The 27,019-nt window shown below is 39.0% G+C and overlaps 1 protein-coding gene across 1 annotated transcript in view; it reads right to left on the reverse strand.

The window, feature by feature from the left end:
* The window catches only part of KLHL2 (kelch-like family member 2), a 58,086-nt gene extending 33,018 nt beyond the window's left edge, over window positions 1-25,068 (reverse strand). Inside the window, exons 1-3 of the mRNA XM_009709048.1 lie at window positions 24,950-25,068; window positions 20,429-20,535; window positions 15,806-15,927 (exon numbers count right to left, since the gene is read on the reverse strand). Of these exons, the coding sequence (XP_009707350.1) occupies window positions 15,806-15,927; window positions 20,429-20,535; window positions 24,950-24,987 (267 nt within the window). The 5' untranslated portion in view covers window positions 24,988-25,068. The remainder of the gene's footprint in view (window positions 1-15,805; window positions 15,928-20,428; window positions 20,536-24,949) is intronic.
* Window positions 25,069-27,019: the final 1,951 nt, after the last annotated feature.

Genomic DNA, 27,019 nt, shown 5'->3' on the forward strand with positions numbered 1-27,019 from the left:
GCAAGGAAGAGAGGTCAAACACGGAATCTCTTCTTTAAGTGGCTTCATTTACTCATAATAAGCACCTTGAATTTTACAGGGAGGTGGACGGGCGCACATGCTTTCATTTGCATAGAACACTTTAAAAATGAGCAAATGACCTCCATGCCTTAAGTCGGGAAGGGCTGTCTTTCAGGTTTTGCCACAGGTAGCTTTATGGTCATACACAGAAATAGATACACGGATGCCTACGGTAAAGGTCATAGCCGAGACGAAAGTAGTTGCTTTCATCCAACCTGACAGAGAAGAGTCTCTAACACAGCCTAGCAGCATGATGATTTTAAAGATCACAGACTTGGAAAAGTTGCGCAAGCTGTTCAGTCTGAGAAGGTAGTTTACATACAAAAGTTCTTATTCATTAATGTCTAGTTAAAGGACAACCACATCCTAGCTAGGCAGGATGAAGGCACCAGGTTTTAGAGTCAGAAAACTTGCAATCTCGGTCCTGACTACTTCTGACCTAACCATTGGTCATCATATCTCCGCTTCACTTTTATCTTGGTTGGTTGGCTGTTGGTTTTGGTTTGGGTTTTTTTGTGGGTTTTTTTTTGGGTGGGTTTTTTTTGTGAAATAGTCTCTTCAAGTCTGTAAACTCTTTTGGACCACACCATACTTAAAGCTTGTTGCTGTAATACCTCTCATAATGGAATCCCACTCCCAGCTGGCCCATAAAACAAAGTTAAAAATATTTTCCAGGTTAGCCTAGAACTCTGTAGTTTTTCAGCTAAATGTATGTTCAAGTAATGGGTAAAATCCCTGTCTTCTAAAAAGAAAAAGCAATGCATCCCTCTGCATCAAAAAAATCATCTCAGAGTTTCCTTCTGCATGCTCTTCCATTTGCATGTTCTTCCCACCTTATTTTTAGAAAGCAAACACCCTTCTGGTGTAGAAGCTGAGCACTTCCAAACAGTTCCAAGACCAACCTTCAGTTATGCTAATAACGAAAATACAGGGATAACCATATATTAGACCAAAGTCTACTCATCCCAGGTAGCGTAGGAACATCCACCTTCAGAGTGCACAAAACCCCACAGTCCAGAGTAAATCAGCCACAACAGAGAATGTCTCCTTGAAACATAAGGAATAGCTTGCTCTTGAAGCACAAGGATACATCTTACCTTTTAGAACAGCTTTTCTAGTTAGTTAAAACCAAACTTCACTTGAGGAAAAACTGGCAGTGTCCAGTGCTTTGCAGGTAAATAAAAGGGCTTCAACAGGACAGGAGCCCGGTCTTCCAGGTTTGAAAGGGGACACTAAAAGATTGTGGTGGTGATGGTTCTGGTTGGTGGGTCAGGGATGCAGGCTTCTTTTCAGAGTAGAAGAGGGGCAGAAGATAAAGAGGAAGAAACGGCAAAAATTTTGCCCTCCTTAGAACTGGTTTTGTTTAGCTCTGCTGCAACCAGCCAGTGATCTCCTCCACATTCTCAGTCACACTGGAAGCAAATTTGGTGGCTGGCTCGAGACAGAATCTGTTACATCCTCCTCCCTTCCCCAATACGCAGTTAAACCCAGTATTTACTGAAATCAAGCTTCACAGCACTGCTCTGCTTCCATCAGCATCATCCCTTCCTCTCTTCCCCCCCACCCCCGTTCCAAGGAAAAGGGGAAGAAGAAACCTAGGATGGAGGAAAGTAGAAGTGGTGAACCCAACCCAGACCTGGACCTCACACGCTCTCACCTAATTAGGGAGGTAAATCTTATGGGGTGAAAATACCTGCTTTGAAACACAGTCTAATGGTAAGCCAAGGTTCACAGGTCATCATTTCCAAACCAACCAGCGCAGCTTGAAAAGCACACTGCTCACCTTCTGCATCCCAAGTGGCTCCTCTTGCGCATTTTGCAGCAACGTGCTCTATTCATTAGGCTTCATTATGCTCACTCTTAAGCATAATAACAACAACAATCATACATATGCACATGTAGGTTTTGTGCACTCCTCTCTAGGTAGCCTAAATAAAAGCTTACTATCTTTCAGCATAACTAAATAACTCTTTTACCCTTAAGAAGGGTATGTGGAGTCTTTGAAACAAACAGATATTGGAAGAAAAATAGAATCTGTGTTTAGTCATCTCACAGTCAACCTAAAAAAGTGCCTGAATTCTCTCCCTCTCTTAAATGATAGCTTTTCCATGCCTTTAACAGCTTTAGGCCTTTCCCCAAAGCATGCTATTCCTGTTGTATTTCAGACCATCCAGCAGAGTGTTACAGGTGAGAACACAGATTTATACAATGACATACAGATGCTGCTGTGCCATTTTTTAACACTCCTTTTTAAAGCCACTATTTCACAATGAGCAGAAGTTGTTCTAAGGTGACTACAGTGTGTTATTCTATTCTAGGAAAAGCTGTTAACGTAAAACATAGCAATACGTAGGAGTAATTCAAATTTTTCTTTTCATGCATTATTTTACACTTTCCAACATTAAATTTGGTCTGCGATCATGCTACCCCGACATCTAGCTTAGCTAGAAAGCAGTGAAATTTTCTATTTTTGGCTGGTCTTGAAAAACCTTAAACCAGTTTATCAACTACATCTTTTGCTACCTACTTTTCAAAACTAAAGAAAATCCATCCTTCTTTGGAAGCTTGTGACACATTACAACCATTCTGACACAGTGAAAACCAACTATTTATTCCTGTTTGTTCCTGTGCTCCCTAGAGATTTTTATCTATTTATTGCTCATCATGTGACAATTTAGGAGGGACTGTAACTAACTTGACTTTCAAAAGCCTTTGATATGGTTATTTCTGGACCACTCAAAGAATTACAGGAGGTTTTTAGGAGCCATGCACAACTCAAATAGAATTCTAAAACACACGGAAAGTTTGAACTCCCCTTATGTTACCTGACACTAACCAAAAAACAACCCACCTTGATAGTCTCTCTAATGCTCAGGATCACTAACGACATTGTACTGATTTACTAAAATGTGAGCTGAAACTGCAAGGAATAGTCAGCTAGAGGATGTAATGTTTTTATACAGTCTCAGCCACCTCACTTTAGAAGTTTCTTCTCTGTGGGTATGCAAGGATTACTTTTACATATATGTCTATAAAATCCTGTTTGCCCTAGTGATCTGATATTCGTTTGCTTCGGCGCCTCATCTTTTGATCCTTTCCCTAGTCCTACCCTTGATCTGAAAGAGGACGCACCTCGCACAGTCCGTTGGCGTAACTGGGACTTTCTACCTTAATTAGTTTTTGGCACCTTGCTCATGCTCTGGCAGCCTACACGCTCTCCTAAATCACTCATTAAAGAAACAATATGCAGGAAACGAACAGCTGTTATATTTAGAGCTGCAGTGCTGAGTAAAAGTGTTTTATTCTTTTTATCATTTAAATTAAACATGCCTGTTGAAATCCCTCAGTGACTTCCCATTCACCTCCCACACTAATCGGAATCACATGCTCCTGAAGTGCAGGATTACAGATCAGTATCTCTTCTATAATGTACTCCTGCCTCAACCCCACATCTCTCTCACCCCATCACCTCCTCCATGAGTTTCTGATTCATTCCTTGGCTCTTGCTTAGACCGTGCTGACACAGCCAAGCTACAAGCCTCTTCACCGCCTTTGCCCAGAAGTCTCTCTTCCAAATAAGCAGAAACAAGTGCTTTTTACCCTCCTTCAAAACATCTTCCCAAGGAACAAAGATTTTGAGACAGGAAAAATCTGGGATTCAGTCCGTAAGACTTCAGTCTCTCTGCAAAAGAAGTTCAAGACTCTGCCTCCCACACACACTGGCATTTGATAGTTCAAGACAGTCTTTTACAGCCTCAGGACAATCTTAATTCACTCCTCGTACCTTTTGATCCACATTTTAAATTTATCATTAGCTCTTGTGCTCATTCTCAGTTTTGTTTCTCCCTTACGTGTTTCCCTTTAGCAACTACAAGCTGGTGTACAACAGCTCAAATTTCCATTCAGGTATCTTTTCGTTCTTACAAGGCTTATACCCTTCTGCCTGCCCAAATTTCTTTATGAACAAAGCTCAAGGATCTCCCATTCAGCAAGACCACAGCAAAACAAAAACAAAACAAAAAAAAATGTTATAAAAAGATTCATTGGCTGGAAAATGCCAACAAAATGGAATAAAGTATCACTTGGAGGACAGAGAGAAACAGCAGCAGGGTATCTTAAGAAAAAAAAAGAGGCAAGAAAGTAAAAATGTGAGTATCTCAGGAGTAGTTACCATATCTGTGCAACATCTGGTTCTGATGGTCCTGCCACCATTTTTCTCTTTGCCTTAACCAAAGCTACAGCTATACAAAACAGCAGTTGCGTTCTCTACAAACTCCTTTTGCTACCTACCTCCTGGAACTTCACCATACCCTCTATAACCAAAGGGAGAGAATTGTAAAGTAATTGTATTCCTAAATGAAAAAGTAGGAATTGTATTTATTCAGCTTGGCTTAAAACATGATTTGGGAAGGTCTAGCACCACAACGCAAAAGAAGGTGTTGAACAGACCTGTCCAAGAGATTTTTTTTTTTTTTTAGGAAGACAGTCCAGCTGAAGACAGAATCAAGATAACAGCTGAGTGTTTCTGTCTGCATCGATCTGCGTGGCTGGCTGCGTTGTAGGTGTGCTCTATACATCTGATTGCATACATACCTACTGGAAATACATGCCCAGCCTCACTACCAGCTGGAGCTTGGGGACGTGGAGCTGCAGCCACCTTGCTGTTATCAGGCTACTAGATTCAGGAACCCTTAACGTCTTCCTCATGTTAAGCACACAGCGTGATTTCCTTCTGTCACGTCTCACCAAGTAAGCCAAATTGGCAAAGGAAAACCTTTAGTAGAGCATCAAACCTCTATCAGCCAGGTGGGAGGCTTTGCAACATACCTTCAACCAAGCCAAAACCCCCAGTTTCTCAGTTCTAAAAACAAACAGAAATGGCAGCAACAATTTACTAACCAAATCTATTCTGCAGTACACGTAATAATATTGTGCCCCAAAAACCAGGCAGTTTCTACTTTGCACATACCTAATAGCTAAAGTCACAAAAGATATGCTATGGGGGAGAAAAAAAAAGAGCAGAGAAAAATACATACTACTCAATATGCATTTAAAAACTGACAGAGAACAAAATACTCCGTTTTCCCACAAAGTTGTTTGCTTAGTATTTTGGTCAGCAGCTCTTTTATGCGAAGCTTACTCATTTAAAGCGCAAATTAATGAAGCTTGTGCTGGTAATAAAATACGCCTGTAGAAAGATCGCAGTCCTCTTTTCCCTTTCCTCCCACACTCACTCTCCTGACAGGCAGGCATGTATAAGCAAATGAAGAATGCCTAGTAGGATTATTTCACTAGAAAAATTAGATCTTTTACTGTTGCCTGACATGTCTTACAATGCATATAGATTCAAGAAGTATGCCACTGTCTCTCCTCCAGCTAAGCCACATCTTAGTTGTGCCCTCACATTATTAAAAATCTTCAAAGCTGTGGTCACAAATACCCCAAAAAATGGGTCAAAAGAGGTAACCAGATGATTGCTTGTAATGTATCAAATATGTACAACAGCAAAACACAGTGGTACTCCACTGGTACTTTTTCAGCATGCAATCAAACAGTATAGTATAAGGCTCTTTAGTCCAACATTAAATTCTTGCCCAGTAAGACTTAAACATGTTTCTATGAATAGGGTTTGTAATGAAACTTATGTCAGCTTGGATTTAGGTACCTCTCTGCAGTGTCAGCAAGCCCCTAATATTATTAGAATTGTGCTGGCATAAAAGAATAAAAATGAAAGTTTGGATTCCCATATAAAGAGTGGTTTCAACACACATCAGGATTAACTGATTTTTGTTTATTCAGTTTTAATCATGAAGTCGTTAAGATGAGCCAGTTTTATAAGACATTTTAACCTGAATGACTCCGAATACAATGGCAGAATTTGCAAGAACTTCCAGAATTTACTAGCTATGCCACTGCAGCCATGATGGAGATGAGCAGAAAGACCAAAGGCTTGTTTCTTTTTAAAGCTCTGTAAGATGATGCAATAAAGAACTCCATCTCTTCCTAAAGCTTTAATAATATCTGTGTCAGGGAAATAAGATCACTGACCACCAGTAGATTTTTGACACCCAGTAGCTCTATCATGTAAAACAATTTTTGTAAAGAAAAATGCTTTCAAAAATTAGGGTAGCTGCCTGAAACTTATTAGCAAAGAAAAAAAAAAATTAGTTTATGGACAAGTTTTTGGTCTCCATGAAGGTCACACAAAAAGCAATGGTAAGCTGAAATATGATGGTGGAAATATAACGGTTTCAAGATCAAGCCGAGTCCAGCAAACACCCACTGGTGGAGGATATGGAAGATGAGGGAGCTGAAGATGATGACAAATATTTTATTTCCCTCAGAAACAAGCAGGATTGTAACCTGTCACCTCAGGGTTCAATAATTAGCACCTTACTCATCCTATATTGAAGGCGGGAAGGGGCTGTCTGCAAATATTTTAGAGGAATTATCACATAAAAGACTGTTAAAGGAACACTAAAACTGTCACATCAATCCGAAAGTTGAAAGCATCAGCTGAGATACCCTTTGTCCTTAAGATCTCTACACACACAGCTGTCTTCCAACTTTTTTGCTTCTTCTCTTCCCAAAACGTTCTCATAAGGGCATAACCCATGAACCACAGCGAAGAGAACCACTGGTGACGCCGCGTGGCTCTGCATGCTGGGGGACACCACATAGTCTCCAAACGCCTCCGTGCTCTTAAGACACAGGAGAAACTTTTTTTTATTGGCATTCCTCAATTTTAGCCCTGATTTTAAGTGCCTTGTCCAATACTTAAAGCAGAAGTTACAGAGTACAGTGTTAACTACTCATTTTTGACAACTGTATTTTATCTAAAAATTTATGCAGCTGACAATTTAGTCTGTCACTGCATAACCTGCTTTTACCTGATGAGAAATGATGTACCTGTACCTCATTTGTAAAAGTCCTATCTTGACAAATTATCCTCTACCTACAGAAGCTCACTGAAGTAATAGAAAAGCCCAGGTATATGGTTTAACACTTGGCCCTTCAGCTAAAAAAAAAAAAAATGTTGAGACACATGTACTTGCTGCAGGGGCAGGTACGACAAGTTGCTGTGGCATGCAAGATGATTATCAAGTCTTAACAGGTCAAAACATCAAAATAAGACTTCATTTGTGCCCATCCGAGGCATCAGAACACAGTGCAAAGATTGTTTTTGTTTGAAACGTGCTGAAAAATTATGCAGTATGACAATTTAACATTATATGGAGAGAAAATCCATTTTTAAGCAACTGTATCAATTGTCGTCAGTCAAATCTGTCCAAAATGTTAAGCTTACAGGACATTATTTGGGTATCAGAATTCAGTATCAGCTCAGAAAAATAAAACTGTATGAACAGCTTGAAAGATAGCTGTACAGTTTTAATGAAGATTCGGCCTAACAGTCTGTCTAAAAAACTATGTGCTGTGCCAGGATACTTTGCTGAGAGTTTCTGGCAAGTTAAATTTAAGTCATAGGAAATACAAATTCACAGATTTCAGCTCTAAAGATGCTGTCAATGATATTTATAAACTTTACATTAAAGTCAGAACTATTTTCATTAAGAAAAAAAAAAATCTACTGTGGCTCTTGACAGAGAACATAGCGCAATATTGCTCCACTTTTTTTAAAGACAGTAAGAGCAACAACTCATTCACTCCAAAAAAATGATCTCTAGAAGGGAAAAAAAAAAAAGTAGTATTGCTGTTCTCTTCAATAGCGTTGGTATTGTCTGACCTAACTTCATTCTGCTTTAGGAGCATGCAGTGTTTAGCAAGAAACCAGCTCAGAAGGATACTCACATGGCCTAATATTCTGTCTCCAGCACCAAACCATGCAAGCGGCCATGTACTGCGGGAAAGACTTTGGAAGCTCAACCAAGATGAAAAAGTTGTACGAAGTGGCTGTCCAGGTACTGCCGAGATGCAAGAGGATAGAACTGGGGGGGCAGCGGGCACGAAAAACCCACTGGCTTAAAACATATACCTAGGGATCAAAAATTGTATTCAATAATATAGTGAAGAGTTCAGTAGGAAATAAGGGTATTCTCTGAAGAATTATTTTTTTAATACTGTCAGCAGGCACTTGTGGCCAGTAAACAGAGGTAAATAAAAGTAAACAAAGGGCCTTTATCAACAGCCAGCCTGCACACTTAAGGGATGCCGAATTTAACCTGTGGTATAGCAGTAAGTTTTATTAAGTTACCTGCATCTGCTAGAAGATTGTGACTGCTTCTAGCCAGAAAAATTGCTATCGTTACCCATACTGTCATCACCACACTGCGCTGTCTAGCGTATAATAGTCTATTTGAAAACCATTAGCAATTGCTGTTAAATCAGGATAAATTCTTCTTAAGGAGCCCTGCATTTCAGGAGAGTGCCTGAGTGGAGAGATATTGGACCTATATTAATTATCTGTTGGTCTCATGGAGACATGCAAGGTGTTAATCATGACCAACAGGGCTTTAATTGCCTAGATCCAGCCTACCCAGCACTCCCTCTTTTCAAGATATCCTTTCACTTAAGCTGTTTCACATTCCTTGATTATCAAAAAGTCATTAAAGAAGAGGTGGCTAGAGAGGCACATCTGCAAATGCATCAAGATCAAACCTCTTCCCTTCCTGGCCTTTTTAGGTTCCTCAATCAAGTGCAGCATTTTTTTTCCAGGCATCTCTTTCACAGGGTCTCTAAAGGAGAACAGCCAAGTTCCCGTGGAAGCAATTTCAGCATTACTTTGTCTCAAAGCAGATATATATACACATAAAATATATAATGTTATCATACAGTAAGTCCTGTTTTAAATATAAGATTCAGTGAAAGCTTCATAGCATTCAGTTCAGTTGAATAAATATTTCTTTTATCTCTCCCACCCACTTACACAGCAGCAGGCATACTTCCAGGACTCAGAATGCACGTCTCTGTTCAAGAACCAAAATGAACTCTCTCCTCTTACGATGCCCAGTCGCACATTTGTAAAGGACAAGTCGGCCTTCGGTTCTAAAAAGGAAAAGTCTACCCCATTTAAACCACAAAATTTCCTATGTTCATAAAGAAAACTGAATACACCCCTTTGAAAGGTGAGGGGCATTTTTTGAGCCAGTAAGGGAAAAAGAGATGCTCTTTGAGTGTTCAAAGGTATAATTTATTCGTAGGCTTTAGAAACTCTTGAAAAACATTCCAAGTAAGGTATCTAAAATGAAACTAGTTTCAAAAAAACATGTTTTATGCTCTTTACACATCACAGTGTTGCTAACTCATATAAAGACTGCTAGTTTAGTCACTGGTTCGCATACACAAAATACTTCTTTTGAGGACAAAGCTTGACAAGCATCAAAATATTCCTAGGAGTATTTTGACGCTCAGATACAAAGACACTATGGCTCTGAAGTTTACTGGAATTTAAGCTACAGTAATTTGACCATGTAAGTGCTCAAAGACTGTGGCAAATACTAAGTAAAGAGATGAGTCTTACAAACTGGCTTATACTAAGTCATTTTATATTTTCTTCAAGCTAAAAGCACACACAAACAGCTGCTGCTGTTCAGCTGATGTGCAGTAGCAAGTTGTTAAACTGGTAATTCTATCATAATCCTGAACCTCCTTTTTAATTAAACTCCCTTAAACTGCTGTACCTGTCCCTTAGCGGAAAGGGTACCGAAAGAAACCATCATGAGACACAGCCATGAGGCAAAAAAACCAACTTTGTTACCAAATCTGATATCCTGGTAATACAAGTTTCAGAAGAAACTGGTAGCCCCTAAACAGAGGTCATTTCACATGTCCCACCCACATAAAACTGCACATGATGCATCACAAGCAGACCACTTCTAAATATAATACAACAATTTATTCTGAGTATTTTGAGCTGAGCTTATCCTAGTGTTCAGCAAAAGAACAAACAAGGAATGCTACATGCTGTGCGGAATTTTATTTTTGCCTTTAAATTAGTATCCAGTGAATATTAGCCATGGTAAATGCAGACCCTATGTTGACATGGGCTTCATATTACTGATGGCACATATTTTCACTACATTTTAGTGGAACTAATATCTTTTCCTTGGTTGGTTGGTGAGCTTTTTTATCCTCCTCAACTGAAACAAGCCTGGATTATTCATTCTTCTGCATTCTATTCTGTGTAAAGGTCTCTTCAAAAGATATTCTATATTTTTCTTTTGAACATTTTTAAAATGACTTGTACACATCCTTCTTCTCCTCCCCTGCCCTCCCACCCCCAAATCAGATGTAAGTTTACAAGATTTTCAGTAGGCCATCCTTTTCTGCTATTGCCGAGTTTTAAAAGATAACTGAACATTTCTCCAAAAGGAAAATAATTGATTTAATTTTTATTGAAACCAGTTTTAACATGTGGCTGTACTCTGAAAACAGACTTGTAAATTGGCACCTCTTCATAACAGATAGTTCCCGGTGTGAAACTGAAGTCTGGCCCACTAAACTGATACAACAACAAATCACTCAAACTGGCACTTACCAAAACGAAGAGGTACCACAACAGACTTGCAAATTGGCACCTCTTCATAACAGTTCCTGGTGTGAAACTGAAGTCTGGCCCACTAAACTGATACAACAGCAAATCACTCAAACTGGCATTTACCAAAACGAAGAGGTACCACAAGTTCCTTCTCCCACCGCGTGATGACCACTTTCATGTTCTTATTCTCTCTCCCTCAACCAGCATAAAGAGAAAGTGACTGCTAGAGTCAATGTTATACTACTGGAAAAAAAGAGCCCACTCAATGACATAAAGAAACAAACCCCATATTTTACTCACAGGATAATAATTTCACTCTAGTCTGCATTAACAAGGCCTCCATGGACTACTGGGTCCAATTTTGGACATTGCATGTTAAAAACATAGATACAGGTGAAATGGAAAGAGTCTAGAAGAGCAAGAAGAATGGTAAAAGATTTAGAAAGCACTGCCTCCAAAGAAAAGGCTGTGATGTTCAGTCTAAAGAAGAAAAATAAATTATATGAATGAGAACAGTCTTTCAATACACAAGATGGTTACAGCAAAGCTAGCAACAAGTTGCTTTACAGGACAGCAGAAGGAAGTTATCAGAAACTGGTCTAGTACAGACCAAGGATGATTTAAGTCAGATACTATTTTTTTAACTAGAAAAGCTATTAAAGCAACCGGAACACTCTACATTCCTTCTGCCTTTGTGCTCCTTTAACATACCCTCTGTCCTGCCTATCCAACTCTTTGTGGGTCAGGCCACAAACAAAATTCAGGAGCTGACCATCTTGAAAAACACACGTCCATTTTCATATGCCGTGGGACTTCTCTGGGTTTGGGTGTGAGGTAACTGTTCATTTTCAAGCCAGAGAAGTTTTCAGGATTCAACAACCCTTCAAAGTTGTTCAAACAGTAGACCCTGCAGGTGATGAGGTGCAGCACGAACAGTCAAAGTCCATGTTACCAAATATTGCACTGTAGAATACACTTGCCTTAGTAAAAAGTTTGGACAAGATGAGGATTTTCTTTTTTGAGGATTTCTTAGGGAAATCACCTACTTTTTCAGAGCTTGTCTTGCCAGCACCTGAAATCAAATCTGCTGTCAAATCTGGTGCCTACACCCCATGACACCATACAAATAAAAGCGTGTCTGTTATGCTTTAGATGGCAATTTGTGTGAACAGTAAGAGTCACAAAGGAAAGATGCATACATATTGTGTGTTCATGTGTTTATAATATGCTTATTACTATGCAAACATTGTTCTTGAATAATTTCCCCCCCAAAAATGATACATATTAAACAGGATGCTGTTCAGGATATTGGACTTTGTGTTGGTTGTACCCCTACCAAAATTCTATATGCCAGGACAGAGCTTTGTAAAAATATCATTATTTGTGATTTTCTCTTCTGCTATCTCTCATACACGCTTCTTGTTCAGAAGCGAGATCGCATGTTTACTGGTACGTCCAAAGTGAAGCTACGTGTAATGTTTTCCCCAGGCAGCAGGGAAATGTTTGCTCCCACCACAGGTGGATGTTCCCACACTTCAATACACTACCCCAAAGTATTCTGTGAACACAGCCACCAGCTGGGCCATGTTATAAACCAGATCCTTGAAATAATTCAAGTTAAGAATAACTCAAAGAAAAAAAAAAAAGAAAGAAAAAGGCTAGGGAGAATGGGGAGGGGAAGGAATGCTTTGTCATTGGGGTTTTTTTTTCTATGTAAGTTCAGTGATCTGGTTTATAAAGCAGTCCAGCAAAGAGTTGTATCAGCACAACTACAGGAACCATAGCAGGGAATCGGAAAGGAACACAACCAACTTTATCCCGTGTTTACCCCAATCCCATCCCACTCACCCTGTAGCAGGCTGACCTATAAAGCCCATAACAAAACCAGTCCACAAACAACTGTGGGAATTTCTTCTCTGATATATTTGTGTTCAGTAGAGGTCCTAGGTATACGGCTGACTAAATACGTGCTGAAATGCATACGCATAGTGTGGGAGAGTTACTCACGCAGGAGCTTCTTATAGTAACTAATTCTCCCACACTGTGCACTGTGCGTAGTTAATACCTATATGGAAATTGAAAAAAATTGATGTGCAAGAAAGTTGATTTGCCTTCTGAAAACATTAACTTTGATATTCCCTTCTTAAAACATGAAAAATGTGATATTGCATTAAGTCTGACATTTAATTTCATTTCTTAAAAAAACAAAAGGAAAAGGAAGAGCAGAGAACTGAGAATGCAGGCAAGCGTGACATACTATGTAAATACAACAGAAACACTGGTATAGCATTATACGAAGTGAGTGCTGTTAGAGATGAATGATAAAATAACTCATTCTAAAGGAAGGACAAATACTAGAAGAAGACCAAGAACGTACACATTCAGATACCAGCTGTCTTACTGTTGGGGGCTGGGGGGAACCTACTGAACCAAGAACTGAAGAAAAGAACAAATGTTCTTCTGTATTTAACTAATGCAGTGATAACAAACAGCACTGAGGGCCTCCCATGTTGATAAGTTTATGCACTAAACGAATGTGGTTTTCTCCTCAATCACCGATTACACCTGACTTTTCTACCCACTCTCCCAGCCCAAAAACATCCAAGTGAACACGACGGTGGGGAGCAGAAATGCACAGCTCTTACTCAGAAGTTGCAAAGGCACAGTAAGGAAGCAATCTCCTGTCCACATCTAGATCAAGTAAAACACTAATGAAAGCAGCTCATAGTTAGCCTGCCCCTTGAGAAAGAGCAGTGAGCTTGGCTATACCATTAAGTATTTATTTATAACTAGTTTTCATAAGTATACAATGTAGCTATGTTAATACCAAAGAGTACTGAACAATTCTATATTACTTAAACATGAAGCGCTCACACCCTTTTCAAACATTGTATCACATATTAGACATTAATTGAATATCTATTCTTACTATGTATAACCTGAAGAGACAGAATAACGCACGTGAAATCCCATGAAGGGTATCAGAATACGAATCATAACAAGCTACCTAGAAGTTGAAGCTCCAGTGTTAGCACATTAGCTCAAATACGAAAAAGTTGAGAAGCAATATTACACAGCATCTTAGGTTTTCAGGGCTCTGTATTCCTACAAGATAAATTCTTAACCGCTACTGAAATTTCACAAGACCTTCTAGCAATACTTACTCCTGTCATACAGACAGGAAATTGAGAGCCAGAATTAATCTCAAGTGCATGCCACACCTCGATGGAAAGAACACAGTTTTAACTAAGGCCTGACAGTCTGCGCTAGGTTTTTTAAGTTTCCAGAAATTCACAATAACATTTTTCCCACTTTGGTTTTCAAAGGTCCAAAAAAGGACTTGCATCAGCGTATTTGTTTTTATCCATAGTGCTTAGTTCTGTGGCAATGCAAATAAACACTACATATTCAGTGGTAACAATGCAAAAAGGACGAAAGTGACAAAGTAAGAATAGCTTTACATTCATTACCAGTCACATTACAAGCATATTCAGTACCAACATTAAAGTGCAATTGTATTGCAATAAATCAAAATCCACTTAAAAGCTTAACTGTCTTCTCACTACTCAAGTAACCACAAACTTGTAATATCACTCAACAGGCCACATTATTTATATTACCATTCCCAACATCATCAGATATATCTTCAGACAGATAATCTGAAGCTGTGAAAACGAAAGCCGTATCAGACCCAGGAGCTTTAAACCTGGAGATTTCTGGCCTTTAATGAGTCCTGTATGAGGAAAACGCAACACCAACTTTTCCTCCCCATAAATACAGAAGAGTCAGCATTGCCAACGATGGGCTAAAAGGCATCCTCCTAGGCAGCACCTACAGCCAAAACACAGTAGGCTGCCTCTTAAATCCAGTCTGATATTATAAATGAAAAGTACAAGATTAGGGTCATTAAGGTACCTCAGCAAGTCAGAACTTTCTGCTTTAAGGATGAAAAGCCAGCATGATCAAGCAAGAAAAGGTCTATTAGGGAATCTCTGACACCTCTGGATTTTGCCCAAGGTCTTCCACAGTGACAGAGATCTGTGCAAACACCAGATTGGCAAGATACAACATAATTTCAGACAGTTTTTTCATTACATACACCCATCATCAGACCAGAAGTAAACAATTCCTTAAGAAGTAGGTAACAAGAAATTAATCTTGCAGAACGAAAGCTTATGGTATGACCTGAAATATGGAAGGTTTAGTAGTAGGATATTTTGTTTCAAGTTAGTAATATTTCTCACTTTCAAGCCTTCAATCAAGCATAGCTAAAACTAGCAGTGACGCTGTCTGATTCAGCAGCCACTAAAAAGCTATTAATTTCAACCTAATATCCAATAAGGGCAATTAATTTCAGAATACACAATTGCAACTGACGTTTTCAATGCCAAATACAGCAACTTGGTTTTGTCCCCTGTAAAAGCAGCAAAATAACTGCCAGTAATCTAGCATTGGGCAAGAGCAGAAATAAGGGCATAGGAGCAAGAAAAATACCAGAATTCAATATATCCCCTGTTATGCAACTACTTTTAAACTTACCAAACACTGATGCCAAATCTCAAAAGATAGCGGAAGGAAAATCTACTCTGTCCATCTTCAGGATTTGTGGTCAGAAAGCTATGTTTTCGAAGCTTTTGTTTGTTTTATTCTAATTGAAGGTTCAGCTTAAGGTACAACTGGTGAGAAAAACTGATTAGCTCTGTGTGGGATGGGCAAAACCTTCATGCTAGATACTGGTTGCTCTTAAAATCCAAACAAACATCAGTAGCTAAAAATTTCTGTACCACTGGCAAGGTACAGAGACTGAGCAGGAGAAACTACTTTATCCTGCAGGCTAGAAGAAAAAAAATATATATTAAACCAAACAGAATAGCTTAATCGGAGAACATGGTTTCATATTTAGGAGCAAATCTAGTTTCTTTATGTAAACTGCACTAAAGTATCAGAGAGAGGGTGGTACAGAGGTGGCTGACAGCATTAATTTTAGGCAGCGCAGACCATCCATTTTATTGTATTACATAAGGTTTGGTTGCAAAGCCCATTAAAGTCAACTGACTCTTCATTTACTTCAATAGTCTTTGAATTTGACTCAGAACTTAAACAGCATGACTACTTGCTTTGTAAGCACAAGGTCTGAAAAAACTCCAGTTTGCAGACGAGACTTCCCATGTTGGAGTTGAACCACACTGACAAAATACATGACTCTGCGCATTACATCTCTTTTGTCGCAGAAAATATTCTCACTCTTACCTGCACGTTCTCTTCTGTAACTTGAATTTCAGCAGTGTAAATATAATCAATAAGCATCCTTAGAGTCCAGCCATCGACTTCCTTTATTCGAACCCTCTTTGCTCGGCTTTCACTCATCTCACCTACAAGTACAGTTCATTAGTCAAGTAAATTAGATAGAAACTTTTTGTGTATGATCAGTTGTGACAGTAAAACAACTTTAATAATTCAATTTCTTTCCTCCTTCCCTCCAATGAGAAAGGAAGACTTGGTTGTTATCATCACACGAATGCTACCTGGGTTAATACTTTTACTGCAGGTGACCTAATTTCTCCAGGGTGCAATATCAGGAAAATATTGTTATCAGACCTAAATAAGACTCTTCAAATGCATACAAAAAAAATTTTGCTGCCAAAGCAAGCTATTAAAATACTCTAGATTTATTAACTTCTTAATCGAAGGAGGATACCAAATGCAGTCTGGAGTCATTTTATTTAAACAAGAAAAATTATATCCCCACAGAAGAATTAACATACATATTTCTTTGCTTGCCTACTTATTATTCCCTTAGCAATTTCACCTCTGTTACAAATCTGATTTAACAAGCTAAAACTCAAGCTAAGATAAAATGGTAAGCAAGGGAAAACTTGTTGGATCTCAATTTGTGGAGGCTGACATATTGGCCATACGCCACAACCGATCTTCATAGAAAGGCCTGCAAAATAGCTTCTGCCTTCTAAAACATGATGTTTCTCAAAATGCAGCATTTTGTTTGTATCTGAAATAATTGCCCAAAGATACATTTTGAAGTAATGATTATAACCTTCTTCATGACTACCAACCACACATCTGGTCACTTCGGGCCTTTAACCCTTTTTGCATTGACTTGCACTGGGAAGCGAAACGTGAACTACACCGGTTACATTGGTAGATACATAAACTTTGACTTTGGAAAAGTATATCCCAGTCTTCAGATAAATCAATTTCTTATTCTTCTCTATTGGATGTATTCTTATTTCCTTCCCCTAGGCATCTAGAGGTAAGGGTATTGATGAGGTAACAAATTTAATGTATACAACAACAGAAGCAGACAGGATGGGGAAGTGAACAAGATGATGGTGATCATTGCTGGTATTTCCTCATCAAGTAGAGACGTATTTTCTTTGTTTGCTACCCTGTGGTCTCTAGGGTTGGTGCCAGACAACGCATTTTACCCGGTGCCTTCGGCAAAGGGATCATCACCGAGAAATTTGTTACCATTATTCATGTCTTTTATTTTTTTTGAGGTGAAGGGTAAGGAATGGCATTTTAAATCAACCCTTTAAGTGGTAGGAAGTGCAGAAGACCATCTACAGCAACATGCTACTACTTATCGGCAGCACAGGTTGCTAGCGTTCTAGAAAACACCGATGAAGAACCACATCAAAACCAGCAAAATCCAGCCCCCGCAGAACTTTCTCTTTTCACCTGCTCTTCTGAAACAACTTTGAAGGATGACTGCAGCGTGTTCTCTGCAGGGCCCTGTATTCCAAGTTTCTGCTTTTAGTTTGACACAGATTAAACCTATTGATCTTCAGAGCGTGTACGCTGCAAGTTATTTATTATGCAAGCTGCTGTGGAGGTGGTCCTTTGGGAAAATTGTGTGTGTGGGAGAGCAGAGTTTGATATTCTGCAAGCACATTAGGTTTGTTTTCAAATTTTGTGTCAAGGCTTCTAGAGCCACGGATAGGCACCTTCTCTGTTTAACAACAGAGCCCAGAATATTTAAAAAAAACCCCCAAACATCAAATCCAAAGGCTTGCTTCTACCTTTCATGCTAAATGGACATGCAGTCTTACTACGATTCTAGATCGGTCCTCTGGTGATCCAGACTTGTTTGACAGATCATATGCAGGAAACCAGATTGACTCGCAGTCTAGAATTCAATCTGACGAACTCGGTTCATGACCGGGAAGTTGCACCACCGTATTTACACAGAGTTGTTAGTGACAGGAAAGCATATCGTGAACAGAAAGGAAAGCACTGAGCTGATCCAATCTCCCAAGAAGGAGCAGCAGAGCACTAGCTGAGTTGAAGCTACTAAAAGGCTATAGTAAAAGCTTATATGGCTCCTCACAGAGTAATGCAAGGAAGGCTTTTAATTATTTTTTTTTAAAACAGAATTTTACAAATGGAGAATGGAAGCAAAGAGAGTAGGTAATTCCCTAAGGATAACTGCCAACGCAGGAGAGAAAATTAAACTCGGGTTACCCTTCTCCCAAGCCAGGCCCTACAGCCACTGAAGTCTTCCTTCACTGACATTTCATAACCCCTTCCTCTAAACATTTAAGTGTATTTAATTCAGATCACAATACATATTTCTAAAGAATTGCACTGTATACAGAAGGAAGAATTATTCCTAGTAACATAGTCCCAGATGTTAAATCTTTCCTCCTCTCCCCACATAGGATACCTGTTACTAACTCACTAAGTTTTAAAGTTACAAAAGGCAGTTACTTTTTCTTTCTGGATATTTAATAGGGCTACTTTTACCGTTACAAGGGTAAAAAGGAAAAAACCCCAGGCAGAGGGTTTGATCTCAGTTAATGCCGTATCCCAGCCTGCACAGCAGTACCTAATGACTCTGAGAAAGATGGAAGTAACCTGCAAACACGTGTCTAAATATAAGCTTCTCATTTCTAGTCAAGAAGTAACCCTGAAGCATAAAAGTGCAATTTTTTAACTGTCTTTTCAGTCACTGTTTTATTCTGGATGGAGGAAGATATTCCTCCATTTGGTTGCAGCTGGTTAAGGGTCAAATGTGCTTACTTGAACTTGCAGATTACTGATGAGAATACAAATCCACCTGAGAAGTGTGAATTGCAGGGATTCTGGAAACAACAATGATGATGAACTTTAGGATTTTTTTTTTTTTCTGTGGGGAACAGCTGAAATGCACCAACACCACAGCTGGGCCTTGCTGAAAGCAACCTATGAGAGTAGTATAAAATCGGCTGATAAATCCAAAGCCGCAGCTGAATTCTATTTAAATCCCAGAATTTGGTTCACCAGCTACACAAACATTGCCACAGATGTATGGGTTAAACACTTCCCACCCATTACGCAGGTGAGCGTTCCCACATCCCGCACCACTGGAGGTCCAAAGATGAACTACATTCAAAAACATAAAACAAGCAAAAAAAAAAAAAGTTAAACGGGGCTGAAGCAAGGAAAGAACCAAGACTTCAGCGATTCCAACTGGAGAGCGGCCGCCGCAGACACCGCTGCACTGGCACTCCTAACGGGTAATAAACTTCTCCACAGAAAGGGCAGTCGAGGCAAACAGAAATGTCTTAACCACAGAAAGCATAATATAAAACTATACTCTGAGTAAAGAGTATTTTCAGTGTGACAGTCAACAACAGCTAATCTTTAATACTGAACTAATGTAAGAGGCTTGTGTTTCTCTGTTACTAAGGTGATGAAAAGGAACTGGAGAAGCAGCTGTTTTCATTCTAACTTTAAGGACAGCAGTAAAAATGCAGAAAGACTGTATCAGTCACCTGGAATGTTTGTCTCAACCACAAAGGCAAACCTGAAGAACTACTAGAGGAGTAGATATTTAATTTCACACACAACTTTAAAGCATTGTTGCTGCTAGTAGCGACTCCACTTCTAGCTTTGGTTGTGTCAAAATATTTGCATATGAAATTAAGAACAACCAGCTGCTTCCTCAGGACACAACAGTATTTCAAATTTCATCAGTCTTGCAGCTGCATACAATTAAAATTATTAAAACTCCAGTTGGCAATTAAAACTCCTTTCTGCCTTTACCTGAGCTGGTGGTCAGAAACAATATGTGGCAGAGAATTCTTTTAATTTCAGACAGTCACCATTAACTACCAAAGTAGCGTGAGACTTGAGAAGGAACAGACAAAACTTTAGAAGTTAATTTTAACATGCATGTAGTAGCATTCTCACTTTGACACCGAATTCCACATGATTTCAATGTGATTTACAACCATTATGGAACTAAACCCACAGCACAGGAATCCAGCTGGAGGCTCCTATGAACCTATCTTAGCCTCGCAAGCCCTCAGCATTCCTCTTATAGCAGCAAAGCAGCAATTTGGCCAGCACGGAGCAAGCAGAGGAAGAATCAAGCCTGCACAGAAAAGCTATGGCAATGATGCAGAGCACATCTGTCACAGAGAATTACCCTAAAAATACCGAAACATGCACTCCAGCAATAGGCTGCCAAAGCCACAGAAAGCTTTCAGATCTCCTAACAGCCTAGAGTACTTGGGGTCTGAAAAACATAGCAGCAGTAGTTGTTAAAGGACATAATTTACTCCAAAATTCACATGAAAGTTATTTTAACCTTCTTTTGGACATGTCAGATTACTAGAGCCTTAAAGGGTATAACAACTCTACTATTCCTGTCTTACTTAACATATAAATTTGCCTAAATGAAGGAGACTTTGTAAAGCATTCATCATGCTAACAAAGAATTAGACTGCAAAAAAATATTCATTAAGAAATCCAAATGTTCCTATTGGCTTGTCTAAAAATTAAATAAGATCCTAAAAAGAAAAAGTCATTTAATTTTGTGCTTTATACAGTTGGATTGGATTAGAACATAGTAAGTATTGAAACATTTGGTACCTGTAAACATGGCATGGAAGTAGGGGCTGCAGGCGGCTAGCACAACTCTATGCGCTGCAATTTCCATGTCTTCAGCTACTATCGTCACATCACACAGCAAGTTTTGACTATTTAGAAATATCAGAGAAGGCAATTTCACATAAGTGAACTACAACAGAACAGCATATAATGTCACACACAATTTCTTTTCCCATGCCCTCAAAAGAGGCAGGCAGACAATGTTGATGAAGCATTGTTTTTAAATGCGTTACACAACCACAAGGCTATTACTCAGTGGGATTACAGATGGTGCTTGGGTACACAGAACTTTCTAACAAAAAAAAAATAAAAATCAAACAATTCAATTGTGATTTCTTGCACAGAAGTTTTCTGCACTGAATTATGAAAATTTCTATCAGTCCAATTTATAAACCTTCTCACTGGAAGTCTGGGCTTCTTTGAATAACTATGATAGAAAAATGAATTTGATATATGCAAACACTAAAAAAACTGAGGTAAGAAGTAAGACTTTACAGACAGCAAACAATCCAAACTTCAACTGTGATGCCTGTGTCACATTACACTGGAAGCTCACCCCTGCTTATTGTTCAAAATCTCTACTCGATCATCTCTATATTTACTACTTTCCAAGCATTTTTCATATACAGCCCATGCACACAATAGCAATTATTTTTCCACTCTGATCAGTATAGAATTTATTATGGTTAACTTCATACTTTGCCTGACTTTTTATCTTCATTACATCCATTTGCATTCTTGTCCTTTGCGACTGTAACACATAATCCCTCCCTCTTCTGTTGCAAAAAAGTAACATCCCATTTATAATCATTCCTATTACAGATGTTTCCCATGCAGTTTACAGCCATTGGATATACCTCTTCCAGTTAAACCCACCACACTGGGCACTCTTTATAATCCAATTTTCTAAATGGAAAGAGGAGGGGGAAAAAAAAAAACCCAAACCAAAAAACCACCACAACATGAAAAGGCTGCAATTTCCCAGCATCTAAATAGCCATAGTCACGATTGCTTTTTATTTTCCTCTCACGCTAGCACTGTCCCTGTGGAAGTAGCATACAATCCAAAAAAACTTCGAGCCAGGGCAACAAAGGGAAGAGGGAAAAATACAATTTAACAGAACATATTCCATAGGGATGGAGCTAGAGCTGTACATCAATTCAGCGATCTCTGTTCTCAGTACTTTTGAAAAAGATAAATTTTTACCTTTCCTGAATATACATTCCAGACTTTCTAATAGTTTGTAAGCACCAGGCAGAGTTGTAGCAGAGACTCCGGTGAGCGGCTGCATTTTGCTCCGACAGAGCCAGAGCTCTCAGCCAAACTGCTCAGATATTCACCTCGGTCCAAAGAAAACTCTGTGATCTCTCAGCCTCTGCCATCATCCAATTTCTTGGAGCACAACCTCAAGTCAGGTGGCCTTGTGGAGGTCACACACCAAAAATTTTGGTGGCCACAACTGACACTTGGGGCCATATTGCAGTTCTGGCATTAAAATATTTACTCCCTTTCAGCTCTTAATACCTACAGCAACTATCTAAATCTTGTAAATTTAGCCTGCAATATGGTTATCATCAAAAAAGACATATAAGGTAAGGACCATACTCAGATGAAACACCCAATTCAGAGGAGCCTGAAAACAGTTATTACACTGATTATACAAAAATTGAAACAGAAAGCTGCACATAAGAGGTCATCAGACACCTGCACTTATCCTGACAACAGGAACAAAAGGTCTTCTACTTAGCTGCACAAAAATACCAAAGATAACAACAAAGCCAGAAGCAACAGAATTACATCAATGCAAAACTCCAGCTAATTAATTACATTGCGCATATATAGAGGTAGTCCGGATACACCTCTAGTCCGCAACTACTTTAGGTGAATGAAGATGCTCTGCGTTACTACAAAGGTGGCAAGCTACATAAACTACTAAATAAAGGAAGAAGCTTGTAAACTTAATCATGTACTCTGCTGCAAGCATCTTGTGGCTTCCACAGCAACTCAGCACCTTCATTTCATGAGGGCACTCCAATTTATTTTGGAAAAAGCTTGTGTTTTGGAGCAATATTTTACCAATCTGCTTGTATAGAGGGACCAAATGAACAGAGCCGTGGGGGATACACTATCTTGATAAATGAAATGGGAAAATGAGAAACTGGGGGGGCAAAAAAAGTCTAGATTTAAGAACAATAACTGTTTACCACCTTGCAGGTTATTCTTCTTTGGTTTATATAGAGAAAAGTCATTACTCACATCTTCAAAAGATTTTGGTAAAGTCTGGTTTGTAAGACCGAAGATTTTAAGCAATATAGGTAAGGTCAAATTCCATTGTGATAAAAGCACATTATAATGAAGAGGAAAGACAGGCATCAGAGGGTAATTTCTTCATATGTCAAGAACTAATTAGCTATCCTAATGATCTCTCTGACTCAGTGTTGAGGTGATGGTGAGTAATGAAATGACAAAAACTACCAAGGACAAAATTACTCAAATTTGTCAAAATTTGAAGGCACAGAAAGAGTCTCTTATGAGCTAGTAGAACCAGGCAATTTGACAGCAGCCAAAAATGTAATATAAACTCACAGACTTAAGCGTTCCAAAACAAATATATTTTAGACGCTTAAGCAGATGACTTCTTCACCACTTATCCACTTTCTGGAGAGTATACCTCTGCAAGCACCTGCTTGTGCTGCGCTAATGAAAAGAACTGAGGTAGAAACCACTTTTAAAATGTAGTCAATAAAGGCAAAAATATCATTTACTTGATTAATATTAGGTCTTCATTTAGAGTAATGAAGTCTGAAACATTTATAAAATATTTCACTTTATTATTTCAAAGAAGTAAATGCAAATAGTGGTGTTTATAATCTTATCTAATTAGGACTTAGCGTTTTAAAAGCTGTACTCAGCTTAAACTGTAAGCATTGCTGCATCAACTACCTTATTTAGTAAGAATCACAGTTAAGGTTTGCATGGCACTGCTCGTGTTCCAACTTTTAACTATTTATACATGTAAGACAAAATTGCTCAAATTGCTTCTACAGCAACTCAAATTTAAGTAACCATGGAAACCGAAGTATATTCTGAAAATAATCCATGGCCTTCAACAACGCACTCTGCTGGAAGATCACGTATCTTTTACTCGTAAGATTCACTCTGGGAAACTGTTTCTTCATCTAAACCCTTGCTCATCCTTAGGAAGTCATGGCTCCTGCCTCTAGGCAGGCTCTGTTACACTCCTTGAGACACTGAATCTGGTTAGTGGGATCCTTGAAAATGCCGAAGGTGAAGCAACAAGCATCCGTCCTTCCAGCATAAGGTAACGAGGCTGTCAATATACTAGAAAAATAGGCTCTGCTCTTATCCCATTATTCTCAGACCATCGAAGTCTTAGACCTGGATTTAAGTCATTTATAGTCAGCGTATGATTCTCTCCAGTCTCCCAGTACAGTACAAACTGTCACAGCCAGATAAATACATTGATCTGATCACAGTATCTACCATAGTATTAAAGATTTACCCGTACGGAACAGCAAAGATCAAAGGCAGAGGTATATTTTAATAGGATACCCTATTAAACCTTTTGCTGTCTTGCTGATACCAGTTGCTGTCTTTTTTTCAGGTGAAGCCTCTCTAGTTTTCAATCTTATATGGGAAATAACAAAGGACTACAGGATTTCGCACCCTCCTAGCATATTTGCTACGCGAGAAGTGTTTTATTTATTTAATTCCTCAATTGTTGCTGTTAGTTATAAAGCTGAATTACCGTCAGTGATAGTTGTGAGTTCTAATTACCAGAGCTCAGTTGTGAGCTCTAATTACCAGCTGTCACAGTTTTCAAGATCAGCTCACCTACTCATATGTAGAAAATACATCAATATGGGTGCTACGAACAGCATCAGCACTAGTCTCCCAGTTTTGCTGAAACTGATGGTAGTATCCTTCAACGTCTTACAAAACTTTCAGAAAAGTTACTTTCCACATTTTCTTTGGGAGTTCATCAATTTCTCCCAGGGGGCAAAAGACAACTAAGAAAAGAAAGCGGACTGTCAGTTGGTTTACGTTTGTTAGACTGTGACCTATGTCTCCAGACTAGAAAATATTAATGTTTTTCCAGTTCACAGCCTACCACAAAAATCAACAACAGGCATACAAAGAGCCTTAGGCTCAGCTAAAGAGTGACTTTTCATCTATCCAAGATCAACTACATACAAGACCACAGCAGTAGCTGTAACTCCTGAAACACAACCTCTAAGTAATTTTCAAGTCTCATAGACCTAGTTTTGATTAACTTACGAGCAGCAAAAACATACTGCGTGTTACAGCTATCATCACGTGACTATCATTCAGCTATCACTTCATTGTATATTAATCCTTCTCATCAGCTACACTTCTGGAATTGCATGTTCTTAATAAGCAAACTATTATTAACTTAATGAATGCAAATCAAACTAAAAATGTACTACGGACTCCAGGCAGATGTATACATTGAATTAATACCTTCTTAATTCATTCATAACTTTAAAAGCTTTCTTCATGTGCCATGGATTTACTGTAACAGGACAGTGAATTTCGGTGTTATCATCTTTCAGATCCAAGGGCTTCTGATGGCAAAGTTTGGTGCACCTGGAAAGAAAGAGAAAAAAAAGGAGAGTTAAATACTTCTGTCTAATCTCCAGTTCTGTCACTCTTATGTTCTCCACCTTCATCTTGGGGAGGAGGAGATTTGCTCTTCGACTTACTCTTTACTCCAAGTAACTTGGGTTTCCCTATTACCAACAGCATGGAGGAATAGGTAGGATTCCGACGAAGCAATAAATTGGTGACCAACCCTAGTGAGGTTGACAGAGGCATTCAGGGCTAACAATCATCTCCACTAAGGAAAACATCAAGATGATGCCCCAGAATATTTCCAATAAGCCCTGAAGTGAGGGGAGAAGCAGAGGTTCAGGAACTTTTAGCCTGGTGCCCGAACAGATCGATGACAGAACGCAGCATCCATCACCCCCATCTCTCAATGCCTTCACCGCCTGCGAGACAAGAGCCGCTCTCTGTCCTTCCACCAGCACCTCCGTTACTGGTTCACACAGCTCCCAGTTCATCTCTGGCAGGAAGACAACATGACGGCTACTGTAATTGTCCAGGCTTTCCCTAGCAGCAGCATGAGACATAGGTGAGTATGAAAAAAGCCTGGGTACTTTTGGAGATCCACTCAACGTTTGGAAAAGCAAAAGTGACCAACCTCTTAATTTTTCCCCACCCAAAATAGCCAGAGAAGAACTAAGCAACATGAAAAATCAGTACCTCTATCTGCAACTACCTCTTTCTATAAGAAATACCCAAGTTCTACAGACACTAACTTCTGTAGAAAAATGATTATGTACACTCCTCAGTCACCAGGACTGTCCAAACAGCAATGCCAAGCCAAGCCAATGAGTTTTGTGTTTACAATCACAATGTTATTCTTACAAGGCAAATTACATCACTACAGTACTTCAAAAACACTTAGCATCAGTGATGTTTCCACCTACAGTATTGTAACCCTATTCCTGAACCTCTGAGCTGGAAATAAGCACAGGCACTGAAGTCACTTGGTGGAGCCACTCATCCCGGTACATCAGAGATCTGATTTCGAATGAAAACTCAATCTTACTTGCTTTAGGCGAGAATAGTCAAATTGAAGGTCTGCATTGACTCCCATCATTCCAGTCCCTCTTCTACCATACCTAAAACTTTTTACTTGGGCATGTCTAAAGAAGCTTATAAGAAAAACTGAATGATAATTTAAGATTTTAACCTACAACTCTATATTCTGTGCACTACAACAACATGCGAAGCAAAGTAGTCGGCCCTACTTGTCACGATTCCAAAACTAGCTACAGAATTTTGGAGCAAAACAGGATGAAACTGCACCAAGCAACAAAGGAATAGAAAAAGTCTCTGCAAAACACTGGCTAGTAAGGTCCATCTACAGAACTCAAACTACTAGCAACTTACTACATCGCACCATGAAGCTGCTATGAATAAAAAGTTTCATGCTCAATTTTGAAAATGATACAACTCATTATAGAAATAATGATACAAATGGCCAAGTAACAGACAGCAATTTTGCATCAGTCAAGAAAAAAAGAAAGTCAAGTTACATGTTATAGAGCACATACACAATGTACTGTATGGAAGTAAAAAAAAAAAAAAAAAAGACAACCTATCTAGCAAACTCCTTTAGACTGAATACTACTTTTCTAAATTATGTGACATATGTAGCAATGCCCATTCAAAAAAAATTATACACAGACATCAGTGACTTCAGGAAACATTCAAAACATCGAAGACTAACTATGAGGAAAAGACACAGCTTTTAATCATACCACTGACTTACCAAGTCCAAGATATGAACACTTCTTCTACATCACCTTTTTACATCCCAAAGCAACGCATCAGATACTGATGCGTACGTATCTGCATATGTATACAGACTAGACACATCACATACAGATATTCAAGAAAAAAAAAAAAAGCTGTCAGAGTCGCCTGTAAAGAGCCGCCAAACAACCCGGATAGACGGCGAAG

The sequence above is a fragment of the Cariama cristata genome, unplaced genomic scaffold, assembly GCF_000690535.1.
Source record: "Cariama cristata isolate BGI_N322 unplaced genomic scaffold, ASM69053v1 scaffold19171, whole genome shotgun sequence".
NCBI lineage: Eukaryota > Metazoa > Chordata > Aves > Cariamiformes > Cariamidae > Cariama > Cariama cristata.